Source organism: Festucalex cinctus, chromosome 4 (assembly GCF_051991245.1).
Source record: "Festucalex cinctus isolate MCC-2025b chromosome 4, RoL_Fcin_1.0, whole genome shotgun sequence".
Classification (NCBI taxonomy): domain Eukaryota; kingdom Metazoa; phylum Chordata; class Actinopteri; order Syngnathiformes; family Syngnathidae; genus Festucalex; species Festucalex cinctus.
In genome coordinates this window covers 20,441,741-20,461,941 of record NC_135414.1, presented here as the reverse complement: position 1 = coordinate 20,461,941, position 20,201 = coordinate 20,441,741, and the positions used below count along the sequence as shown (strand labels likewise).

The following is a 20,201-nucleotide window of genomic DNA, read 5'->3' as shown; positions in this document are numbered from 1 at the left end:
TAAATACGTATCTGTGCCTGACCCTCACAAAATCTTTCAAATAATAATGATAACGGGGAAAAAATAACCAGGTTTCAGTATTGAAAGAATGTTAGTAGACTTATAAACACACACACACACACACACACATATATAAATATTTCAATTACATTAATGCTTATGGAACCTAAGAACAACAGTCAACCCTGATTTTGAAAAATTCAATAAAAAGACACAAAGCTGTTAATCAGTCAATAAATATACTAATTCTACCAGCATTTTATGTATATACAAAAGATATTTTCAATTTAGTTTTACAAGTTAGTTATAGAAAATCAAGGTGTGAAATTCTTTGGGTGACAAAAGGCAAGATTTATTTTCACTTGGCACATGGGGATGTTTGGGATGAGATTTGGGGGTTATACCGCTTTGTTTTTGCTTTAAAAGTCAAGAGTTTTCTTCAATATAGGACATCAAGAATGACATCTAGAGCCTCGTGCATTGTGCAATGTGCCAAAGAAGTGAGCGTGGGAAAGTGTCCACCTTTGCCCATTCCGTTTTTGCCAGACCAAGGGTTCTGCTCTCTGTGAATCCTCTTTTTGTGTTCTGTCTCTTACCACTTGAGGCCACTTGGCTTAGAATGAGTTGATGAGATGGATTTGCATTCACATGTCTACACAGAGGATATATCACCACTTAAATGGAAAGCATACTTCATAATATTACCAATATTCAGCTTTTATGGCAGCAATTGGACAAATGCTTTTGTTTAAAGGGCACTGGACTTTGAGTAAGTAACCATGATGAGGATGAAGTGATGAGCTACTTAAAAATATGTTTGCTCGCTTGCTCGTTTAATAGCTTAGTAAAAGCACAGTACCAATTCCAAAAATCTTTCAAATCTTTAAGAAATGTGCTCATGCAGCTTCCATCTTTCTTGGCTATGTGCGCGTTTATCCGAGTCTGTGCGTCCTTGATGGGTGCGGGTGCAAACATGCTGATTGTTCGATGTGACGTAACATTTTTTTAAAATTTATTTATGTTGTAGTAGCCTAATAATACCCCTCATTTTCTCAAAGAAAGGATGAACCTAGCAGTCTTTTTAGGGGGTTGAAGGAAACGCCCACATCCGTATACAGAGGTCTCCCGAAGCCAACCAATCCTCTTCATTCATTGAAGTTGTAGCAGGGCAACGTTTAAAAGCGCTTCACAACACGAGCACACCAACTTCACATTACTGTACCACGCAAGACGAGCACGTGCTTCAATGTAAACGCCGCGGAAGTCGTTTTTACGCACGGGTCACAAAAATGGCCGTGCTCAATCATTTGACGGCAGCTTGTTGGAAGTATTTGCACGGCGATCATCTGAATAAGCATCTGGTGGTCACACTGCGGGCTTTGCACAAGTCGGCTGCCAGCGAGGCTTTTGGGATCCCGGCGTCAACAGAGGAGGATAGTGTGGACCCAAGTCTCATCACAGCGGGACAGCTCGCTGACAAAAACATAAAAGTTAAGAGCTTGAAGGAGATGCCTGGACCCAGTACGACGTCCAACCTCGTCGAGTTCTTCTGGAGAGACGGTTTTAGTAGGATTCATCAAATTCAGGTAATGGCATCTAAAATGGGTAAACTGGCTCAGGATGTTGGATAAAAGTGCATGACGTGAATTGTCCATATATTTCCAAACCAAGGTAAACAAAAGCAAAATAAGACTTTTTAGTTTACTCTAATTTTGCCACCATGCGTTTTTAGTTTATGCATCTGACCAGAATACATGACTAATACTGTAGGCCTATATTGTACAAACGTATTTAATATGGCATTCGTGTTAACACTCTTATAAAGCATGCCAACTGTGTTCTTTTGATTCACATAACCATATGACAATGCAGGAAGCTCCAGAATTGTTTTCTTCTGGTGCTAAAGGGGGGCTTGGGAAATAACTATATTTTAAAGTACTGTATAAAATGTTGGAAGCACTTAAGGCTACCCAGATTTCTGATGGGGCTACATATTCTCCTAGCCCATGTATAAGGTAATTGCTCCTGCATCAATCCTTCATTGCTAATTTCTTCTAAATTGGCTTATTGCAGCCTTCACGTACACACAATGGGCAGCTAATAAATATACAGTATGTTATAGTTGTAGAACTACAAAAACATAATGCCCAATTTGTGAGTGGCACATAAATGTACGCATGAGTTCTGTGGAGTGTTGTTATAAAAATTGGGGAATATGATATTCTTCTTGAAAAGTACTCTAGGAATTAAATTATGGAAATATGCATGTCATTAACCATTGAATCTGACGAAGTGACAGTACAGCATTCCATAACTTTTAAAAACACATGTAAAATAAAGATGACCAAACAAGAATAATGCTGCAGCATCTGATAATGGTTGTTAATGTGTCATAGATGGAGCACAGCAAGAAATATGGAAAAATTTTCAAATCCCATTTTGGGCCCCAACTGGTGGTCTCCATTGCCAGTCGGGATCTTGTGGCTGAGGTGCTGAGGGCTGAAGGTGTGGCCCCTCAGAGAGCCAACATGGAGTCCTGGAAAGAGTACAGAGACATGAGGGGACGTTCAACAGGCCTCATCTCAGCGTGAGTAGTTCTTCTTTCAATCAAGTGGCAGAAATAATACATTATGCCCAGTACACATTCTGGGTTAAGCAGAAAAATCATGAATTTGTGGTCCAGTTTTCAGCACCATTTGTATCCGAACAATTTGCCAAAAATATACCTAGAATTTTCCTATTACTTCCTATAGACTAAAGGTCAATACAAATCCTCAAATTGCTATTTTTCTACAGGGAGGGAGAGCATTGGCTGAAAATGCGAAGTGTGCTAAGGCAGCTCATCATGCGCCCTCGAGATGTGGCAGTCTTCTCTGAAGACATTAACAAGGTGGTAGACGACCTGATCAAGAGAATTTGTATTGTACGCAGTCATGAGATGGATGGCGCAACTGTGCTCAACGTGAATGACCTCTTCTTCAAATATGCCATGGAAGGTTAGTAGATAATGCAATTTTGTGATGAAGACGAGGTTACTATATGCCCCAAAATGCAACTGAAATTATTTCTATTTTTGACTTTACAGGTATAGCAGCCATTTTGTACGAGTGTCGTTTAGGCTGCCTGGAAAATGAGATTCCCCAGGAAACTCAAAACTACATCAGTGCACTGCACCTCATGTTCAGTTCCTTCAAGACTACCATGTATGCCGGAGCTATCCCCAAGTGGCTGCGGCCCATCATCCCAAAACCTTGGGAGGAGTTCTGCTTCTCTTGGGATGGCCTCTTCAAATTCAGTAAGTCAGCAACATTGTGACGTTGGAGGCACAGGCCTGCACAGTGCATTTTTGCTACAGTATATATACATTCGATAGAACAGTATGTTCAAATACAGTAACTACGAACAAAGTATTTTTAAAAGGTCACTTTTTAGCTATTTAGAGTGCAGGTGTCAAACCGAAGGCCCTGGGGCACGCCACATCATTTTTATGCGGCCCTCTAAAGCACGTCATGTGGTTTTATTTCATGTTTCTTGGTCAAATATGTACCAATGTTGCAAATTGTCTTTACCTTTAATAATGTTGGGCTATTGAACGCATTAAACTAGTTAAACAAGCCATTTTCTTAGACCTCTGATTTCTAAACTATTATATTTTGTATATGTAACAATATGCAAATATATACAAATACATGTAGTGTTTTTTTCGTTTTTGTTTTTTTTGTAATAAAAATGACTTTGACACCTGTGTATTAGAAGACGCATACTCCCAGATAGTCATTTGTAAATTGATAATTGTGAAAGTGAAGTGAAATTCCCTACAGAATGAGTTTGTGGGAGTATGGGTTCCGTTTGTTACATAACCTGCTCTCTCCTGTTCCTTTCTTTCTTTCATTATCCTCCCTCGACTTCCCTTCCCTTGTTGCCCCAACCCCCCCTTCTCTATTCATCCCACCTTCTCTGTGTGTCTCTACTCTCAGGCGTTATTCACATTGATAAGAGACTCGGTGAGATCAAGGCCCAGCTTGAGCGGGGAGAGGAGGTGAAGGGAGGACTGCTTACGCACATGCTCGTCACCAAGGAGATGAGCATGGAGGAAATCTACGCCAATGCAACAGAGATGTTACTCGCTGGGGTGGACACGGTGTGTGATAGGCAATCCGTGCAGTCCTGGAATGTAGCGGTGCACTCAATGTAGCTTTTAGCGGCAGATGAAGGAATCACACATGCGTGTTTGTGAGTGTGTATGCGTGTGTGACCAAGTCAGTGTTAAGTTTCAAAGGTGGCGTTTCTGGCGCCACATCCTTGCCTGTGTGGCTGTGCCAGCGTTAGGTCAAGTAGTCACTAGTGGTGGTAGGGGTGTTCCACAGAACCCCCCCACCATGATAAACTTGTTCTCAGTCTGATTTGGTTTCTTGTGATTGGTCTGTGTCTGTTAGATCTACACAGGGGGGCTTTTGTCTTTTTTCCCCTCCAGACATCTGTGTTTGGACTTCATGTTTCCACATGAGGCCATAATTAGAAAGCACTTGCACTGATACAGTTCTTAGGGAATTATTGTTATTACATGTTCACCATTATTTGGTAGACCAAATGATGTATTGCTGTAAAAATACTGTAAAGAAGAAAAGCAATGACTTACGGCAAAGATCCATTAATCAGATCTATGACCGGTATACAACTTTTGTAAGAGTTTCTGATTACTTACGCCACTACATTTGTCACAAATGGTTATTTTGGGTAAGGATCCTGGACTATTGTGCCCTGGTTGGCTGTCAACCAATTCAGGGTGTACCCCGCATACTGCCCGGAGCCAGCTGGGATAGGCTCCAGCACCCCCACGACCCTTGTGAGGAAAAGCAGCTAGGAAAATGGATGATGGATGGATGGGTGGATGGATGGATGGATGGATGGAAGGATGGATGGATCCTGGACTATGTTACAATACAAATTTGAGTCATCTTTTCAACAGTGTCGACTCATCCATGTCTCGGGTAAGAATAGGAATGTGTACATCTGCACAGCTACTGCTTAATTTGTTTGGGGTACTGTCCAATTTTTCCAAATTATGGGTCCGGAGTGTTTTGTGCTCATCTGGGGGCCGCAGGATAAAAGGATGTGTGTTTTTGTTGAACTTGTTGCAACGGCCATGTGCTGGTAGGGGGTGGATTTAGCTGCGCTGTGGCTTTACTCAGCAAACACAGGAGCTGTCAAGACACGTTAGCCACAGCTAGAGTTATGGCACAGAGTGGGCAGAGGTGAGCTGGGTTAGTGGGAACTGAGTGGGACAGATTCTCTTAGAATCTTAAAAGCCATTTTTTCTTAGTGGGGGAGTAAAGATGTGATGGATGCAAGAAAATTGGAGATGGTGGGGGATGGAGTGAAAGGAAGGCCTTTGAATATGAATTTGGATGGGCCTTTGTCATATGATTCCCCTTGGCCTTTGTCGCAGGTGTTGCCAGCGTCTCTGCCAGCTGGCCTTGATGAGCAGCAAGGGTGCTAAATGGGGGTGGGGGGTGTAGAGGACATATTGGAAGGCCCATACTGTAAGCTGGTGGCTGGAAAGTTCCCAAATGAAAAGAATGGCCTGGATAAAGATTTGTTTGTCCATTGTCAGACAGTGATCCCATACTGATCTCCAGGGTCTATACATAGTGACTAATTTGCAAGTGTCAGAAATACTTGGGTGGGAACGTAACAAGAAGACTGGACAGAAAGACAGGAAGAGGGAGTGAGATTTGAGGGCAAACTGTACACTATGGAAGATGACACATACATGAGAGTAAACTTACTTCTTTCTGTGAAATTTTACCGGAGTGAGCAATGATGTCCTGGTAATTTAAATGATGTTGAGTTGTGTCAGAGGAAATGTTTAGTCTTCGTGTGAGCCTATTTTAGTGTTTAATATGAAACAATGCATATTATGGAGCAAAAATTGTGGCTAGATTTAGCAAAAATTGTGACTAGATTTAGCACATCTAATTAAGATATATGCTGAATAATGACAAGAGGGCTAAAGGACAGCAGTGCAGCTGGTGTGTGCTCAGCACATGGAAAAAAAAGCCCCCCCCCCCACCCCCCACTCAAAAGCCCCTCACACTTTCTGAACACTTACGCAACGTGATAGAAGCTCTTATATCAGCAGTCACTGCTTGCAAAACTTATCCCATAAACGTAAGAGACTTTACTAAAACATTCCACACTTCAAAAAAGATTCCCAAATGTAACATTCTCTTACTTTACATATTTTTTCCAGACATCCTTCACCCTGTCATGGGCCAGCTACCTGTTAGCACGCCACCCTCAAATCCAAGCGCAAATCTACAAAGAGGTGGTGAGGACTTTAGGACCCCGAGCTGTTGCCATGGCTGAAGACATACCTCGCTTGCCTCTAATCAGAGGCCTGGTCAAAGAGACTCTCAGGTGCACATTGCCTGCTACAAACTCTGACTCAAATTTGTAGTCACATTCTATGCATAATTAAACATGTTTGTTAGTACAGTATTATATTTAAGTCCTATTGTAAAAGTGTGGTGCTGAATAACAGTCTTTGTGTGCTCCTCCCTGAGAGCAGGCTTTTTCCAGTTCTCCCAGGCAATGGACGGATTACCCAAGATGATTTGGTGGTGGGCGGATACTACATCCCCAAAGGGGTACGACGTGTGGACATTATACATGTGTGTCTTGTAGACTGAGCATGTGCTACAGGAAAATGGAGTCTTTTTTTTTTTTTTTTTTTTTTTTTTTTTTAACAGCCAGTTGTAATGTGATCCTGCATTACTCATGCATCTTTGTCGTACCAATACAGCTAGTCCAGTTGTTCTCAATAGCTTTCTCCCCCCCACTTTGTTAGACTCAGTTGGCTCTATGTCACTACTCCACTTCCTTGGACGAGGAGAACTTTGCTGATGCTTTAGACTTCCGACCAGATCGCTGGATAAGGAAAGATTCCTCAGATCGTGTTGACAACTTTGGCTCCATTCCCTTTGGCTACGGTATCAGGAGCTGCATTGGCAGGAGAATAGCTGAGTTAGAAATGCATCTAGTTCTGACAAGGGTAAGAAATAAACCCACTGTTGGCAACACAAATATTTCATGTATTCAAAGAACCATGCTTTGCATGAATGCAAATGTGCACACTACTCACTCTTGTCTTGTTATACAGCTAATCCAAAGGTTTCACATTGGCACGTCTCCTCTCACTGCAGAAGTGAAGGCCAAAACCCATGGTCTTCTTTGCCCTGCAGAGCCTATCCACCTACAATTCACTGACAGAGAAAATTAGGTGAAAAATTTATTGGTAAACATATATATATATATATATATATATATATATATATATGTATACATATATATATACTTATTACTCTCACAAGACTGTTTTCTGCATATAGTCCAATGTTTCTACTGAGGTTTTACTCGGGCAACAAATGAAGGACACACATCTTACTGGACCAATAATATAAAGTCAAATACTGTAGCTAATTATACATTTTTTTTTCTTTTTAGATCAGACCACTGCATTTTGTTAAAGCTGTGATTCCTATCATTAATCCTGTTTTCTGTTATAAAAAAATGAGTGCAACATGAACTGTACGCTACATAATCACGCTGTAGCCTACCATTGAAAATCAATGCAGATGTTGTATGTTATAAGTTTCAGCACATTTTTACATGTACTGTTTTCTCCCTGGCTTTGACAAAGAGATTCACGGTGAATTTTGATGGTAAACAGTGAATGTATTGGAAATTAACTTTTTTTTTTTTTATCAGCAATGTCTGTAATTCTCTTACTGTGGTGACTGTTGTCTGTGTTACATTTATTTTTTATTCCATTATTAAGTAGCCTAACTATTAATTTTAATCCCTTTTCATTCAGAAATGGTTGAATCAGCATGCTGGAATCTATGTATGTATGTGTATGAAAAAGAAATAGTTATCTAATTGATCAATAGATGGAAGCTATTTGTAAAGAGTTACAACTGTGAAACAAATAAAATGTAGGATTGTGTTTTTTATGCACTGTATCAGGACAAAACAGTTTAGTGTTTTTAATTGATGTATAATTTTATCTATTTTAGAGATTTAAAAAAATGTAACTAAGGAAGGGGTTAAGATTCTCATTAATTTGCTTGGAGGAAAATAGAACAATTTCATACATATTTGGAATTATTGTTATAATTCTTCTTCTTTTTTTCTTTTTTTTGCTATAGTTTTAGTAAAACTAGAAACCATAAATATGAAGTAATTATGATTTGTATTTTTAATATTTTCTTAACATAAGTATGTATTTGTATTTATCTGATTTGTTTTTCTTGTTTTTTATTTTATTTTTACTGCTTTCACCATAGTTTCAGAAAATGGAAACCAAAAATATAATGGAATTGTGATTTGAAAAATTAAATTTGTGTTTTTTTTTCTGTCAGAGATATGTAAAATGTGTTTGAAAATGTGCAAATATTCATTATTCATCATAGACACAATTAGAAAAGACAAAAATCCTAAGATTCCCATCAAACATACACGTGGCTACATATGATATAGCTTAGTTTTAAATGCATATTGCCCATTTAATTCATTAACACTAATATTTCAGTCATTCTAGAGGCTGATATGATGATTGTATTTATTGTTTTACCCCAATGTTCTTTTCTCACTCACGAGCTTACATTATTTAGGCGTAGAAGTGAACCGCCAACCGGCACCGAAGGCAAGTGACGGTTCCTCCCCATATTACGCTGCCGTATCCCATGGCTATGACAAATCCATTATGAAACGCTGGTCTCGCGATAGCTGTGAACGTCTGAACGAGAACAAAAGCGGAAGTAAATAGTCAGATAGGCACGTTAGCTACCGAGGGGCGTAAATAAAGTGATATGTTCAGCGTGCAAATTACTTGCATTTTTTAACTGGTTAATTTTAATTCTAATTTAAAGACGAGTTAGTAGAAACGGTTGATATATAGGCGCACCTGAGACGTTAATCCGAAACAGTCGCGTTACGGGCGTCTGATAGCACGTTTTGCGGCCTGGGACTTATGCTAAGTCAATCAGTATTGTTGCGGCTGAGTTAAGCTAACGGCGCGTTTAGCATCTTAGCTTAAACTATAGACTAAAGTGGCCATTTACTTCAGCAAATGTCTACTCTTCCTCGAGGCGTATAATCAATCCGGGCAGTGGTGACAAAAACAATTCCCAGCTGGATCTAAAATGATAATAGAAAATCTGGATGCTTTGAAAACATGGCTGTCTGACACGCTTGAGCCCATGTAAGTAGAAACGTTAGCTGTTAGCTACAACTAAGTTGAAATTGTAGTTGACTCGGTGTGAAAGAGATTTTGTCCCACAAGCATACACTTACACAGCAGAGAAGTGTGGATGGCATTAATAGTTCATTTATTTAATAACATGTCTATATTATCCCCGAGGATCTGCTGCCATTTTAAAGTTGTTTGTTCTACTATTGTAGCTGCGATGCAGACCCCTCAGCACTCGCCAAGTATGTTGTTGCCCTGGTGAAGAAAGACAAAAGTGAAAAAGAACTAAAAGCCTTGTGTATTGACCAGTTGGACGTGTTTCTCCAGAAGGGTACCTTTTTGGTCTTATAGTAACAATTTGTCCAGTTACAATTATTGTCTGAACGTCAATATGGTTTCTATTGATTATTTTATTGACTCAAATTATCTTCCAGAGACTCAGCAATTTGTGGACAAGCTGTTTGATGCTATAGACAGCAAAAGCTACCTGCCTCAGACGGAACCCCCACCCACTTTGGTCAAGGTTGAGAAAGATGAGCCGAAAAAAGAGGAGGTAATTTTTATTTTTTATTTATTTTTTTATTTTTTTTTTAAATCATAAAATGAGGATAAGCGTTTTGGAAGATGGATGGATAAAAGTGTTAATTTTTTTCCCAAGTGTAACAGATGAAAAGAAGTGACAAACTGACACATCACGTTTTCACCTTCATTTAACATGTCTGTCTTGATTGTTAAAATTGTATATAAAATTTTAGTTATACCTTTGTCATGTACAGTTGCAATTTGGTCTAACATGCATTGTTTTTGTTGCTCAGGCAAACAGAGAAGAAGAACGTGACAAAAAGTTCTCTCGAAGAGTGAATAGCAGCCCTCCACCATCTAGTTCTCGTTACAGTAGAGATAGCAGGTGTGTGCAACTAATGTCCATTTTACATGTAATATTTGGTATCATCTTTAACTCCCTATCATATATGTTGTTGTAATCCAAATTATTAGGCGAGTAGATGATCGTAAGAGAGATGACCGTTCCAGGAAGAGGGATTACGACCGCAACCCACCCAGAAGGGACTCTTACCGTGATCGCTACAATCGGAGGAGGGGTCGCAGTCGTAGTTACAGTCGTAGCCGAAGCCGGAGCTGGAGCAAGGATCGTACTCGAGACCGTGACCGAGACAGGGAGAGAGACCGGGACAGAGACCGGGACCGGGATCGAGCCCGAAGCGGGAGTCCTCCTCACAGCAGAACTCGTTCAAGAAGCAGGAGTAGAGGTAAGACATTGATTGCTGCAAGTGCAGATGTTTCCTGAAAGAAAATGCATTAAAACCAGCATTATGAACTGGCCTATTTCAGTTGTGATAGTGGCTCATTCTGCCCTGAATAGAAAGAAAGACTTTGGATACCTGGCAACACTTACTAATAACTTCAAATGTCAAGTTGTTTGCACTCAAATGTTTGGATTTGGTTTAATTTAATTTAATTTCCGTCACACTCATCGTTTACAGAACGGGATCCTGGGAAGTTGAAGTATGATCACGATCGAGTGGACAGGTTGGAAGGTGGTGAGGGTTACACCCCGGCTCTTCTAGTTTCAACTGCAACCACTTCCCATTTCCCTGTGCCAACACTGAGTAGCACCATCACGGTCATCGCGCCCACTCATCATCACAGCAACAACACAACTGAAAGCTGGTCAGATTTCCACCCAGAGCACCCTGTGGATCGCGGCCCTTTTAGAGGGCCCCCTCCTCAACCGAGGAAACGGTGCCGTGACTATGATGGTGAGGAAAACAGAAAAGTGGACAGTATGAACTTTTTGCACTGATTAAACCCATGTAGACATTATTTTGGTAATGTCATGTCTGTCCTTCAGAGAAAGGCTTCTGCATGAGAGGAGACATGTGCCCTTTCGACCATGGCAGTGACCCAGTTGTAGTGGAGGATGTCGGTCTGCCCAATATGCTGCCTTTCCAACCTCCACCCATCCCGGTTGTGGATGGTCCTCCGCCCCCAGGCCTTCCACCTCCACCACTAATGAACCCCTCACCTGTCAATCTGGGCCCTCCCGTACCTCCACCAGGCACGCTTCCACCAAGCCTTCCGCCCGTTGCAGGTAAGAAATATAATAAGAAAATTCATAACATACTGGAGAATAGGCACTTGCATTTTTAGTGAAATTTTGAACATTGTCTAAAAGGGGTTGTGTTGCCTGATAAACAATCTCGCAGTTGAATTTTATTTTGATTTGCCGCTGCTTGACAGTCGAAAATAACTTCTATAGTACAGGATAATTTCCGCTTGTTGTAGGCACTTATATTTTTCTGCCATTTCAGGACCACCACCACCTCTTCCTCCACTTCAACCATCTGGAATGGATGCTCCTCCAAATTCCATTACGAGTGCTGTTCCCACTATTGTCACCTCTGGCATGCGCTCGTCATTGCCTCCACCACTTTTCCCCTCAGGTGATAGTAGTTGTGTAACTTTGATTGTTCGCTCTTCAATGCATTTGCAACCTATTGACATTAATATTGGTTACCCCATTTCTTGTTGTACTCTATGTGCCAGATACATATGAGACTGATGTGTATAACCCTGAGGCTCCCAGTATCACAAGTAGCTCCAGGCCAGTGTACCGTCACCGGGTCAATGCCCAGAGGCCCAACCTGATTGGCCTCACTATGGGGGATGTGGACCAGCCACCGAAAGGTAGGCCTCATCTGATGGCCAACGTAATTTCATTCTGAATCAGTATTTCATATATACAATGACATTGCTTTTGGAGTCATTTTGAATACATTTACAAGTGATAAAATAGCTTTTCCATGCACGTTCCACATTTCCGCTGTTTAGAATAATTACGGGCTCATGGTCATGTTTCCTTACCTGTGTAATGGTCAACTCTTGTCAAGCAGCATGATGTAGACCAGTCAGTTAGGCTTTGTCCTTCCCCAGACAAGGTTCCAAACAACAGTATGAGAATTGTTATGGATTCTGGCCTGAGGAAGAGACCAGCTGCTTTACATGATGGAGGCATTCTCCACAAGAAACCTTGGTTTGACAGGTGAGACGTTTTGTGGAGTATTACATAGGCAAGATTAACAAAAGTGGTCTCATAGACAATATATTCTTTTGCCCCCAGACCTAACTATAACAAACCCAACCACCTGGGCTACCACAGAAGAGGTCCTTTTAATTCTTCTAACACGAAGCTGCTGGTTCGGCAAATTCCCTCCGAACTCAACAACATCAGCAAACTCAATGAACATTTCAGCAAGTTTGGAACCATCGTCAACCTGCAGGTAGGTCAACGCTTAACTGCTGTGATCTTGTTTGTTTCCTTTGTTAGTCCGCTGTCTGGTGGTGCAAAGTTTAGCAAATATGAGCTAATATGTAACTTTGTGAGCATGCATGTGTATGTGTCTGTCAATGCCAGTCAAATATAAAGAATGTAATTTCCCTTTACAGTGTAAAATTGGATCGTTTTAAAATTGAGTTTAACATGGACATTTGATTCACAAAGTGTTTGAAATGCTATTAAACTGTTTCACAATCACAGTTTGTTGTATAGTTTATATTTATGTTTTAATCTTTTGTTTTGGCAGTTCTCTCTCTTAGGACTCGTTCACACAGAAGTGAAGCTGATCTTTTTGTTCATCATTTTTAAAAGTTTGCTGTAAGCACAAAATTGTTTCAAGAAATGTGTGTGTCCACATGAAGGCGCTGAAATGCCATCATAGTATGTATTTAAGGCCTGAAGTGGCACTGTAACACTTCCACAGGAAGTCTCAAAAAAATAAAATTAATTAGCCTGTGCAGTGTTAACTTATTCACAGCAATGGCGGGAATGTAAAGCAAGCAAGAAAGGATACATTTGTGTGGATTTACGACAAGGTAGAACTTCAGCTTCCGAATGAAAGCCCATATCGTCAAGGCAAAGAAAGTTAAAACATGCTGATCTACAATTGTTGGAGTGGTTGCCATGTTCGTGCACAGTCACATGAGTACTATGCCAACCACTTCATCGTCTCAGGGAATGTGTTGGACACATGGAAATGTATAGGGCACCGTTTTGAGATCTATCCATTGAGATTGCCGACTCCATGTGGACGAAACATTGAAATGATAAAATAACTTAATGGGTACACAGAAACACATTTCTGTGTGGACGGGGCCTCCGGGGAACTTCGGGGCTGAGCTTGGTCCCTATGTCGTGCAAATATTGGGGATCCACCAATCTATTGACTTCTTAAACCTTTAGGTTGCTTTAAGTGGCATTAAGGTTTTGTTCCGTTAGTTTTAAGAAAAGCATTATCCATCAAATAACAATTTCACAACTGTTTTAAGTGCCATTTATTCTGTATTGTTTCCATGTTTTAAGATGTGCTCTATATTTCCGAAGGTGGCCTACCAGAATGACCCAGAGGGTGCGCTGATCCAGTTTGCATCCCCAGATGAGGCCAAGCGAGCCATACAAAGCACAGAGGCCATCCTCAATAACCGCTTCATCCGAGTGCATTGGTTCCGGGAGAATGGAAGTGATGGACTAGGACATGGACTGTCTCACATACAGCAGTTGCAGTCACAGCCAGCCATAGTAAACTGTTATTTTTGATCTGATCAATATAGTCTTGGGATTGGGGGAGATTCATGCTCTGCACAAATGATAATTCCTTCACTGTTCTAGCATTGTATGAGTTGGAATTCTTAGTTTGTTTCAGATTATGTACACATTGTATATTTTGGGGTAAACAGTACAGCATTAAAAATACATTTAATTAATATTATTAATATTAATCTAATATTTAATTGATTAATACATATAACTAATACATTTTCCAGCAACAACATTTATGGGTTGAGAACCTTCAAACACGTTTTTACAGCATTTCTTTTAAATCTTTTTATAATTCAGCAGCCCTCAGCGACTTCGTTGAAGCAGTCTGTCAAAGATCGCCTTGGGCCTCTTCTCACTGCAAATTCCGAGCCTTCACAAGACTCCAGTGTAGCTTCTCAGGTGCGTATTTGTGGGAGTGTTACAAGTCTGCTTGTCAAAAAAATAGTATTTGTAATGGCATGTAAATTCTCCTCCCTCCCCCAACTGATTCAGAACCCTGCTAAAGTGTCAGTGAAGGAGCGTTTGGGTTTCTCGACCAAACCTGCTGCTCCTGTTGAAAAGGTAAATGTCAGTCAATCAGATCTCCGTTTCCCTTTTCATTGTATGAAGGTTTTTTGTGTTCACATTTTATGCAATTGTAGGTGTTTTCGACTTCGGCAGGCCTCTCAAAGACTGTATACAATCCTGCAGCCTTAAAAGCTGTCCAAAAAACCACTGATGACTCTGTGAAGAAGAAACGGGTGAGAAGGGAAATGGCTGACTGGAAGGGCTCACAAAACCCCTGCCTATACCCATCAATGAAGTGTTATTGAAATGAGCGTGATCGAAGTATAATTCTATATTTATAAATAATCATACCAGAGGTGGGCGTGCCAATGAATTTTGAGCGATCGTCAATTGTCAACAGTCGGGACATCCTTCTGTCATTGTCAGTCCGTCAATATTTCCGTCATTGATCAGCAAAAATGGGCATTACTTCATTGATGGATTAGATTGACAATTTATTGACGGACAAAAAAACATTTATCGCAATGCTAAGCTCAACAATTGTCAACAAAATGGGCATCCATCATTGACGGACCTTCCATCAGAATTGACGGAATGCCTCACCTCTGAATTAAACCTATTGAAATTCGTAAGATTTATTGTCGTTCAATTTTCTAGGGGTTGTGTTTCTCTTAGCTCGGCATGGTTTTTAGTAGAAGTAAGAAGTACTTCATGCTACATTGAAATGAAATGTAAAATAATTGAAAGTCGAGTGGGAAATGCTAACTAATAATAAGCCCAGTGGTATTGGTTGTGGTCATCTACAATAATGCAGTTGTAACTTTCAATAGCATCAGTATTTGATAATGTCCTGTCCGATAAATGCTTTCACAGGAAGCTCTAAGGCTACAGCAAGATGTGCGGAAGAAGAAGCAGGAAATACTGGAGAAACACATTGAAACACAGAAGGTACGATCATCTGGATGATTGTATGGTGGACGCTGAGGAAAGCGACAAAAGAGCATGTTGATTTTAATCCACTTCTTCAACAGTGATTGAAGTAATTTACTTAAAGAGATACTGTGATTGGTCATTACCAGCACCTGTGATGTCATTTTCAGTCGACGGTCAGTGGCAAAAGGTGTTTTTAAAGATTTTGTACATGAAAAAATATTTTATTTATCAAATTACTTACAGACAAAATCTTAACTTTTTATGCTAAAAATGGCTGAATGAGTCAAGTATTCCTTTAAAACAGTGAGTAGTTTCCATTACATTCCAAATTAGAATCATCTACAATGGCAATCAACTTATACTCAGTAATATGTAAGTTGTGGAGTAAAAGTTCAATGTGTATTTAGCTTGAACATGTCACATGCAGGGTTTGACTACAGTAATTGCTTTTCAAATGTTCATAAACATGATTGTTGGATAATGCAGCCTTATGCCCTGAAATGCTCAAATTATGCCCCTGTCGTCCACAGCTCCTGATCTCCAAACTTGAGAAAAACAAAACAATGAAAGCAGAGGATAAAGCCAAGATAATGGAAACCTTAGGTACTTTAACCAAGAGCATCACCAAACTGCAAGAGGAGATAAAAAGCATCTCAAGCAGCAGCAGCAATCTACTCACCGTAGTCAAGACCAAGGCCCAAGTAATACTTTATGAATGCTCAGCACACACATTCAGCTCTTACTGTATTCTGTTTTTTCCTCTCATGTTTGCTAGACCCACCCACTCCCCTCCCTTAATTATTTGGACATGATTTCATCTTCATTCAGTGAATCCCCAATTATATGTTTTGGGCCAGTGTACTATTAACAGGTCTCGTATTGTAGCCACTATACTGCCTGCCTTGACTTTCTTTGAAAGATAAGAGAATGTAATGTTTCGTCTCCCAGGCTCAGAGAGAACTGCTGGATACAGAACTGGACCTGTACAAGAAGACTCAAGCCGGAGAAGACACAGCTTTGTTGAAGATTAAGTATACCCAGTTGCAGATAGAGGTACAGTTGTGCTAATTTTACATATGCTGCTAGAATTTGTGATACGTGTGCTATTCTTAAAAGAAAACCTGAGTGATCAGTAAAAACACTTATTTTTAAAGGACTTCAAATTGAATTATAAAGCATTTCAGAATAGCACAATCATTAAGCAAAAATACAGAAATAAAACATAAATAAATAAAATCTAATCTTATTTAGATGTTCTCACCTCCAGTCATACATGGTTATAATTTCACTTCAATTTTCTTTTGTTTGCCCTCTGTGCTCCTGCTCAGGCTGCTAAAAGGGGACTGCTGACACCGGGCCGAGGTCGCGGGGTCTCAGCTCGAGGGCGTGGCGCTCCGAGGGCCCGTGGCAGAGGTGCCAGAGGACGGGGAAAAGGCGTTCCACTGCATGTGGTTGTGGACCATCGACCCAGAGCTCTGGAGATTTCCGCTTTCACCGACATGGAGCGGGTACATCTGCTGCCGCATTTTGCTGTAAGTCCGCTTATTCCTACAGTACTCAAGAGTAAGACAGTAGATGTCCACTAGACTGCAGTCCAGTCCACCACTGCATATACTGGTTATATTATACAAGTGAAAGTGGGACAAATGTCCAATTTGATTTTTATTCTCAAAATGATTTAATAATAGTAATATATCTTTGTTCATCTGTCAGTGGCGTATGCATCTATACTTCATGTAGTGTTTTTGTTTGGTAGTGTGTTGTGAGAGTTTTCTAATGTAAGAAATGTGTCATGGCTCCAACATAACAATCACACAAGGTTCCTAAATCAAACAGAAGTTCTTAAACTGTAAATATGTATGTATAATTGTGGAGCGATGTTTCTCTCATGAGACAGATTGTGAAGTGACCAATGTTCCGTATTGACAATTTTGAAGCAATTTGGAGAAATTGAAGATTGCCGGATTGATGAAAACAGTTTGTCTGCCGTCATCACCTACAGGACAAGAGCAGAGGCTGAGCAGGTGAGTTGCCTTCTAATTGTTATTGGTATTAATAAAGTGGTTCTTTACCTGAGTTCGATAGAACCCCAGGTGTTTGGTGAGTCATTCTCAGGGGCTCGGTGGAGGTCAAAAGACATACCCCTGACTCAAATGATTCTGTAAATTTGCATAGGAAGCTGGTGGGGTTCATAACTCGAGCAAGGTTAAGAACCACTGCAATGACACATCGTTCACGGTGTTTAATTTTTTTCCTTTTACAATGTGTTTTCATCTTGCATGCCTTTTTTTTTTTTTTTTTTTTTTTTTTTAAACGCACCTGCAGGCGGCCCTCCATGGCATCAAGTTGAACAACCGGTATTTGCGCCTGGCCTGGCATAAGCCTGTCTTGACGCTGCATGCTGCTGATGCAAATGAGGCAGAGCCAGATGAGGATGAGGTTTGTGCTAATCCTCTCTCTCTTGCGGATTAACAGACACATTTGTCATACTGCATTCCAGATGATATAGGGAAAGGGTAGTAATGCCAGCATAGCACACAAGAGGGAGCCATTACACAAGCCTGCTCCGATTTAGAACTTTTCTGTGCTGTCAGTGAAAGATGTACTAGTTTAAAGCAATGACGAAAGGTTGGCTTTTGTTTTTCAGTTCTAATATTTGGAGCTCTTTAGCTTCAGCATGTGTATTTAATGTTTGTATATGGATTGTCGGCAAACAGTTTGCTTATTTTTGTTTTTGTTTTATCTGCAGTACCCCGAAGAGTCACTGAGCGATGATGCCTTGTTGCAGGACGACGACGAGGAGGAAGATGACAACGAACCTCGCTCTTGGCGCAGATGAAGATAATCTCAATGCTCCTTCGCAGTTGAGTTCAACGATGACCAGTTGTGCAGCAATTTATTTATTTTAATGCCTGTTCATAAATCTGGCAAGGAACCTTGGCTTGAAATCACACAGATGTAACTGGCTGAAGAAACAAACAACTTTGATTTTTTAATTGTATTCCAGATGCAACCATTTTTTTTTTTTAAATGCTCTTACTGTAGTATTGTTTTTCTTTTCGTATGTAATATGGATAGCTAGTTTCTCTGGACATGTGACAGCTTGCTGAATTTTTGGTTTGAGAAAGCAATTTCTGTAATACTGTTTAACAAAATGACAGACCATAAAGTTTTTCAGAATAGTGTTACATTGATTGGTCGAAAGTTCATATGTAAATATGTTATGTCTGGGTTCAGATAATTTGTACGAAAGCTTACTTTCTCTGCTTTAAGTTTGAATTGTGTGGAAAAAAATAAAAAATATTGAAATGGTCAGAAAACACTGCCAAAAACAGGTGGGAAAAAAAGGTATGGCAGTTAGATAAGCTCGATCCTATAATAACTGACCATTTAAAAAAAACAAAAAAAAACACGTCACCTAAAGAGCAAACTTCCTGAACAATTCTTCCATCCTGCAATTATGTGACTGGTCAGGTAACCTGCAATATGTCAATGATTCCAGTCCAAGGTAAGGATCTATCAACATTCCCACAGTAAAAATGTACAGTATCCACAATAGTATAACAATGTGAATCAAATCCTTGAAATGTTTATTTTTGTTGCAGGTGATCTTTCCAGAAGAAATTAAGAAACGTCAAACCTTGTTGGCGCTGTTTATATGGAATTAATTTATATTAAATATATGTATTTTCCTATTTCCTTAGCTTGTGATTATTTGCTCCCTGATACAAATTGTAAGAACACGTCCTCATACAGCAGCCTACAGGACAGGCATTCATTGTATGTGAAGAAGAAAAAGCCTCAAAACTATAAATATATATATACGGTTTTCAAATTTAAACACATTTTGAAAAATAATCACAAATCTTTTACAAGTCACAAAGCTATGTCAACTATTTTGAATCAGTTTGGCCTTTCACTTAAATCCAGCAGTGACAGTAAGTGCTGCTAAACCTGGTGTCTGAGGTGGCTCAGCACCCACAGAGACTCCCCGCAGAACAAGCTCCCACAATTCCTCAGCCTTGGATAAGAGAGGACAAATAAGCCAATCAGCATGCAGCACTTCAAGTGTTCCCAGACCACCCCCGGTGCTTGTCTGGCTCGCAGATATAATTGTGAGGAATCAGATTTGCGCTTGTACAATTTTGGCACTTTATCATTTAAGCTTTCCACCATCTAGTGTAGCTCACCCTCATCCCTCCGTCTCAGTGAGGGGGTGTTAAAGGCCCCCAGCCCGCCATCTCATTTACCTACTGTGGCGTCACCAAACCTTCACATACATGAGACAAAGGAAACCTCAAGCTTCATTTGTGCTCAAACAAGCTGTAGATCTAGTGCTTTTTGCTTGTATGCATGTATGCATGCATGCATTGGCAGTGTTCAGATCTTCAGGCTAGGACGGGGGCTGTAGCCCTGACAGAAATCTGTGTTGCCCCAGTAATTTTCCTCCAGCATTTTATTTGATATTCTAAAACTATATTTGAGAAACCATTTTAATTTATTGTGTCAGCCCCACTACGTAGGCCTATAGGACAAGCCTGCCTTAACCCTCAGATGAGGGGGAAAAATAAAAAATAAAAATCCTGGAGCATCTCTGGTGTTTTATTTGTAATGGCATCCATGTGTTTCACACAATTAGTTACATTCCCACACATGTTGCAAAGTTACACTTCAGAAATACAAGTGACTAGCTGCTGCGACACCTAATTGGACAAACCAAAAGGAGTGGCAATTAGACCTTGATCTTTCTCCCCTTTTCTCTCCTCTATTCTTCCCTCCTATTTTTTCGTCACTGGTAGTTCTGGTCATCTTAACACGTTTACAAAATTCTCTGGGGTCACATAAATATTTTTGTTTTTTACTGTTGGGAAAGACTGAAAAGGTAAATTCAGT

The 20,201-nt window shown here is 40.2% G+C and overlaps 2 protein-coding genes across 2 annotated transcripts; both read left to right on the top strand.

Moving 5' to 3' along the window:
* The first annotated feature begins 1,117 nt into the window (after positions 1–1,117).
* LOC144017767 (cytochrome P450 27C1-like) lies at positions 1,118–8,166 on the top strand. Its single transcript, XM_077519662.1, has 10 exons — positions 1,118–1,586; positions 2,397–2,587; positions 2,797–2,996; positions 3,086–3,295; positions 3,978–4,141; positions 6,254–6,420; positions 6,572–6,650; positions 6,851–7,054; positions 7,163–7,282; positions 7,507–8,166. Exons 1-9 carry the CDS (start codon positions 1,290–1,292, stop codon positions 7,280–7,282), a joined length of 1,632 nt encoding a protein of 543 aa, XP_077375788.1. The 5' UTR covers positions 1,118–1,289; the 3' UTR covers positions 7,507–8,166.
* Positions 8,167–8,760: 594 nt separating this feature from the next.
* On the top strand, positions 8,761–18,502 carry LOC144017728 (RNA-binding protein 26-like). The gene is made up of 22 exons (XM_077519602.1): positions 8,761–9,265; positions 9,466–9,584; positions 9,688–9,806; positions 10,069–10,160; positions 10,250–10,521; positions 10,756–11,031; positions 11,124–11,363; positions 11,584–11,715; positions 11,819–11,959; positions 12,206–12,314; positions 12,393–12,552; positions 13,653–13,847; positions 14,166–14,267; positions 14,361–14,429; positions 14,510–14,608; positions 15,249–15,323; positions 15,839–16,009; positions 16,257–16,361; positions 16,637–16,840; positions 17,246–17,332; positions 17,634–17,747; positions 18,058–18,502. The coding sequence occupies exons 1-22, from the start codon at positions 9,207–9,209 to the stop codon at positions 18,145–18,147; spliced, it is 3,030 nt and encodes a 1,009-aa protein (XP_077375728.1). The 5' UTR covers positions 8,761–9,206; the 3' UTR covers positions 18,148–18,502.
* Positions 18,503–20,201: the final 1,699 nt, after the last annotated feature.

Bases quoted from the DNA above. Each gene is read 5' to 3' on its own strand.
- LOC144017767 (XM_077519662.1), top strand. From the start codon at position 1,290: ATGGCCGTGCTCAATCATTTGACGGCAGCTTGTTGGAAGTATTTGCAC. The intron at 1,587-2,396 runs GTAATGGCATCT...AATGTGTCATAG, and splicing joins GTAGGATTCATCAAATTCAG to ATGGAGCACAGCAAGAAATA. The intron at 2,997-3,085 runs GTTAGTAGATAA...TTGACTTTACAG, and splicing joins CTTCAAATATGCCATGGAAG to GTATAGCAGCCATTTTGTAC.
- LOC144017728 (XM_077519602.1), top strand. From the start codon at position 9,207: ATGATAATAGAAAATCTGGATGCTTTGAAAACATGGCTGTCTGACACG. The intron at 12,315-12,392 runs GTGAGACGTTTT...TTTTGCCCCCAG, and splicing joins AAGAAACCTTGGTTTGACAG to ACCTAACTATAACAAACCCA. The intron at 16,841-17,245 runs GTAAGTCCGCTT...ACAATTTTGAAG, and splicing joins ATCTGCTGCCGCATTTTGCT to CAATTTGGAGAAATTGAAGA.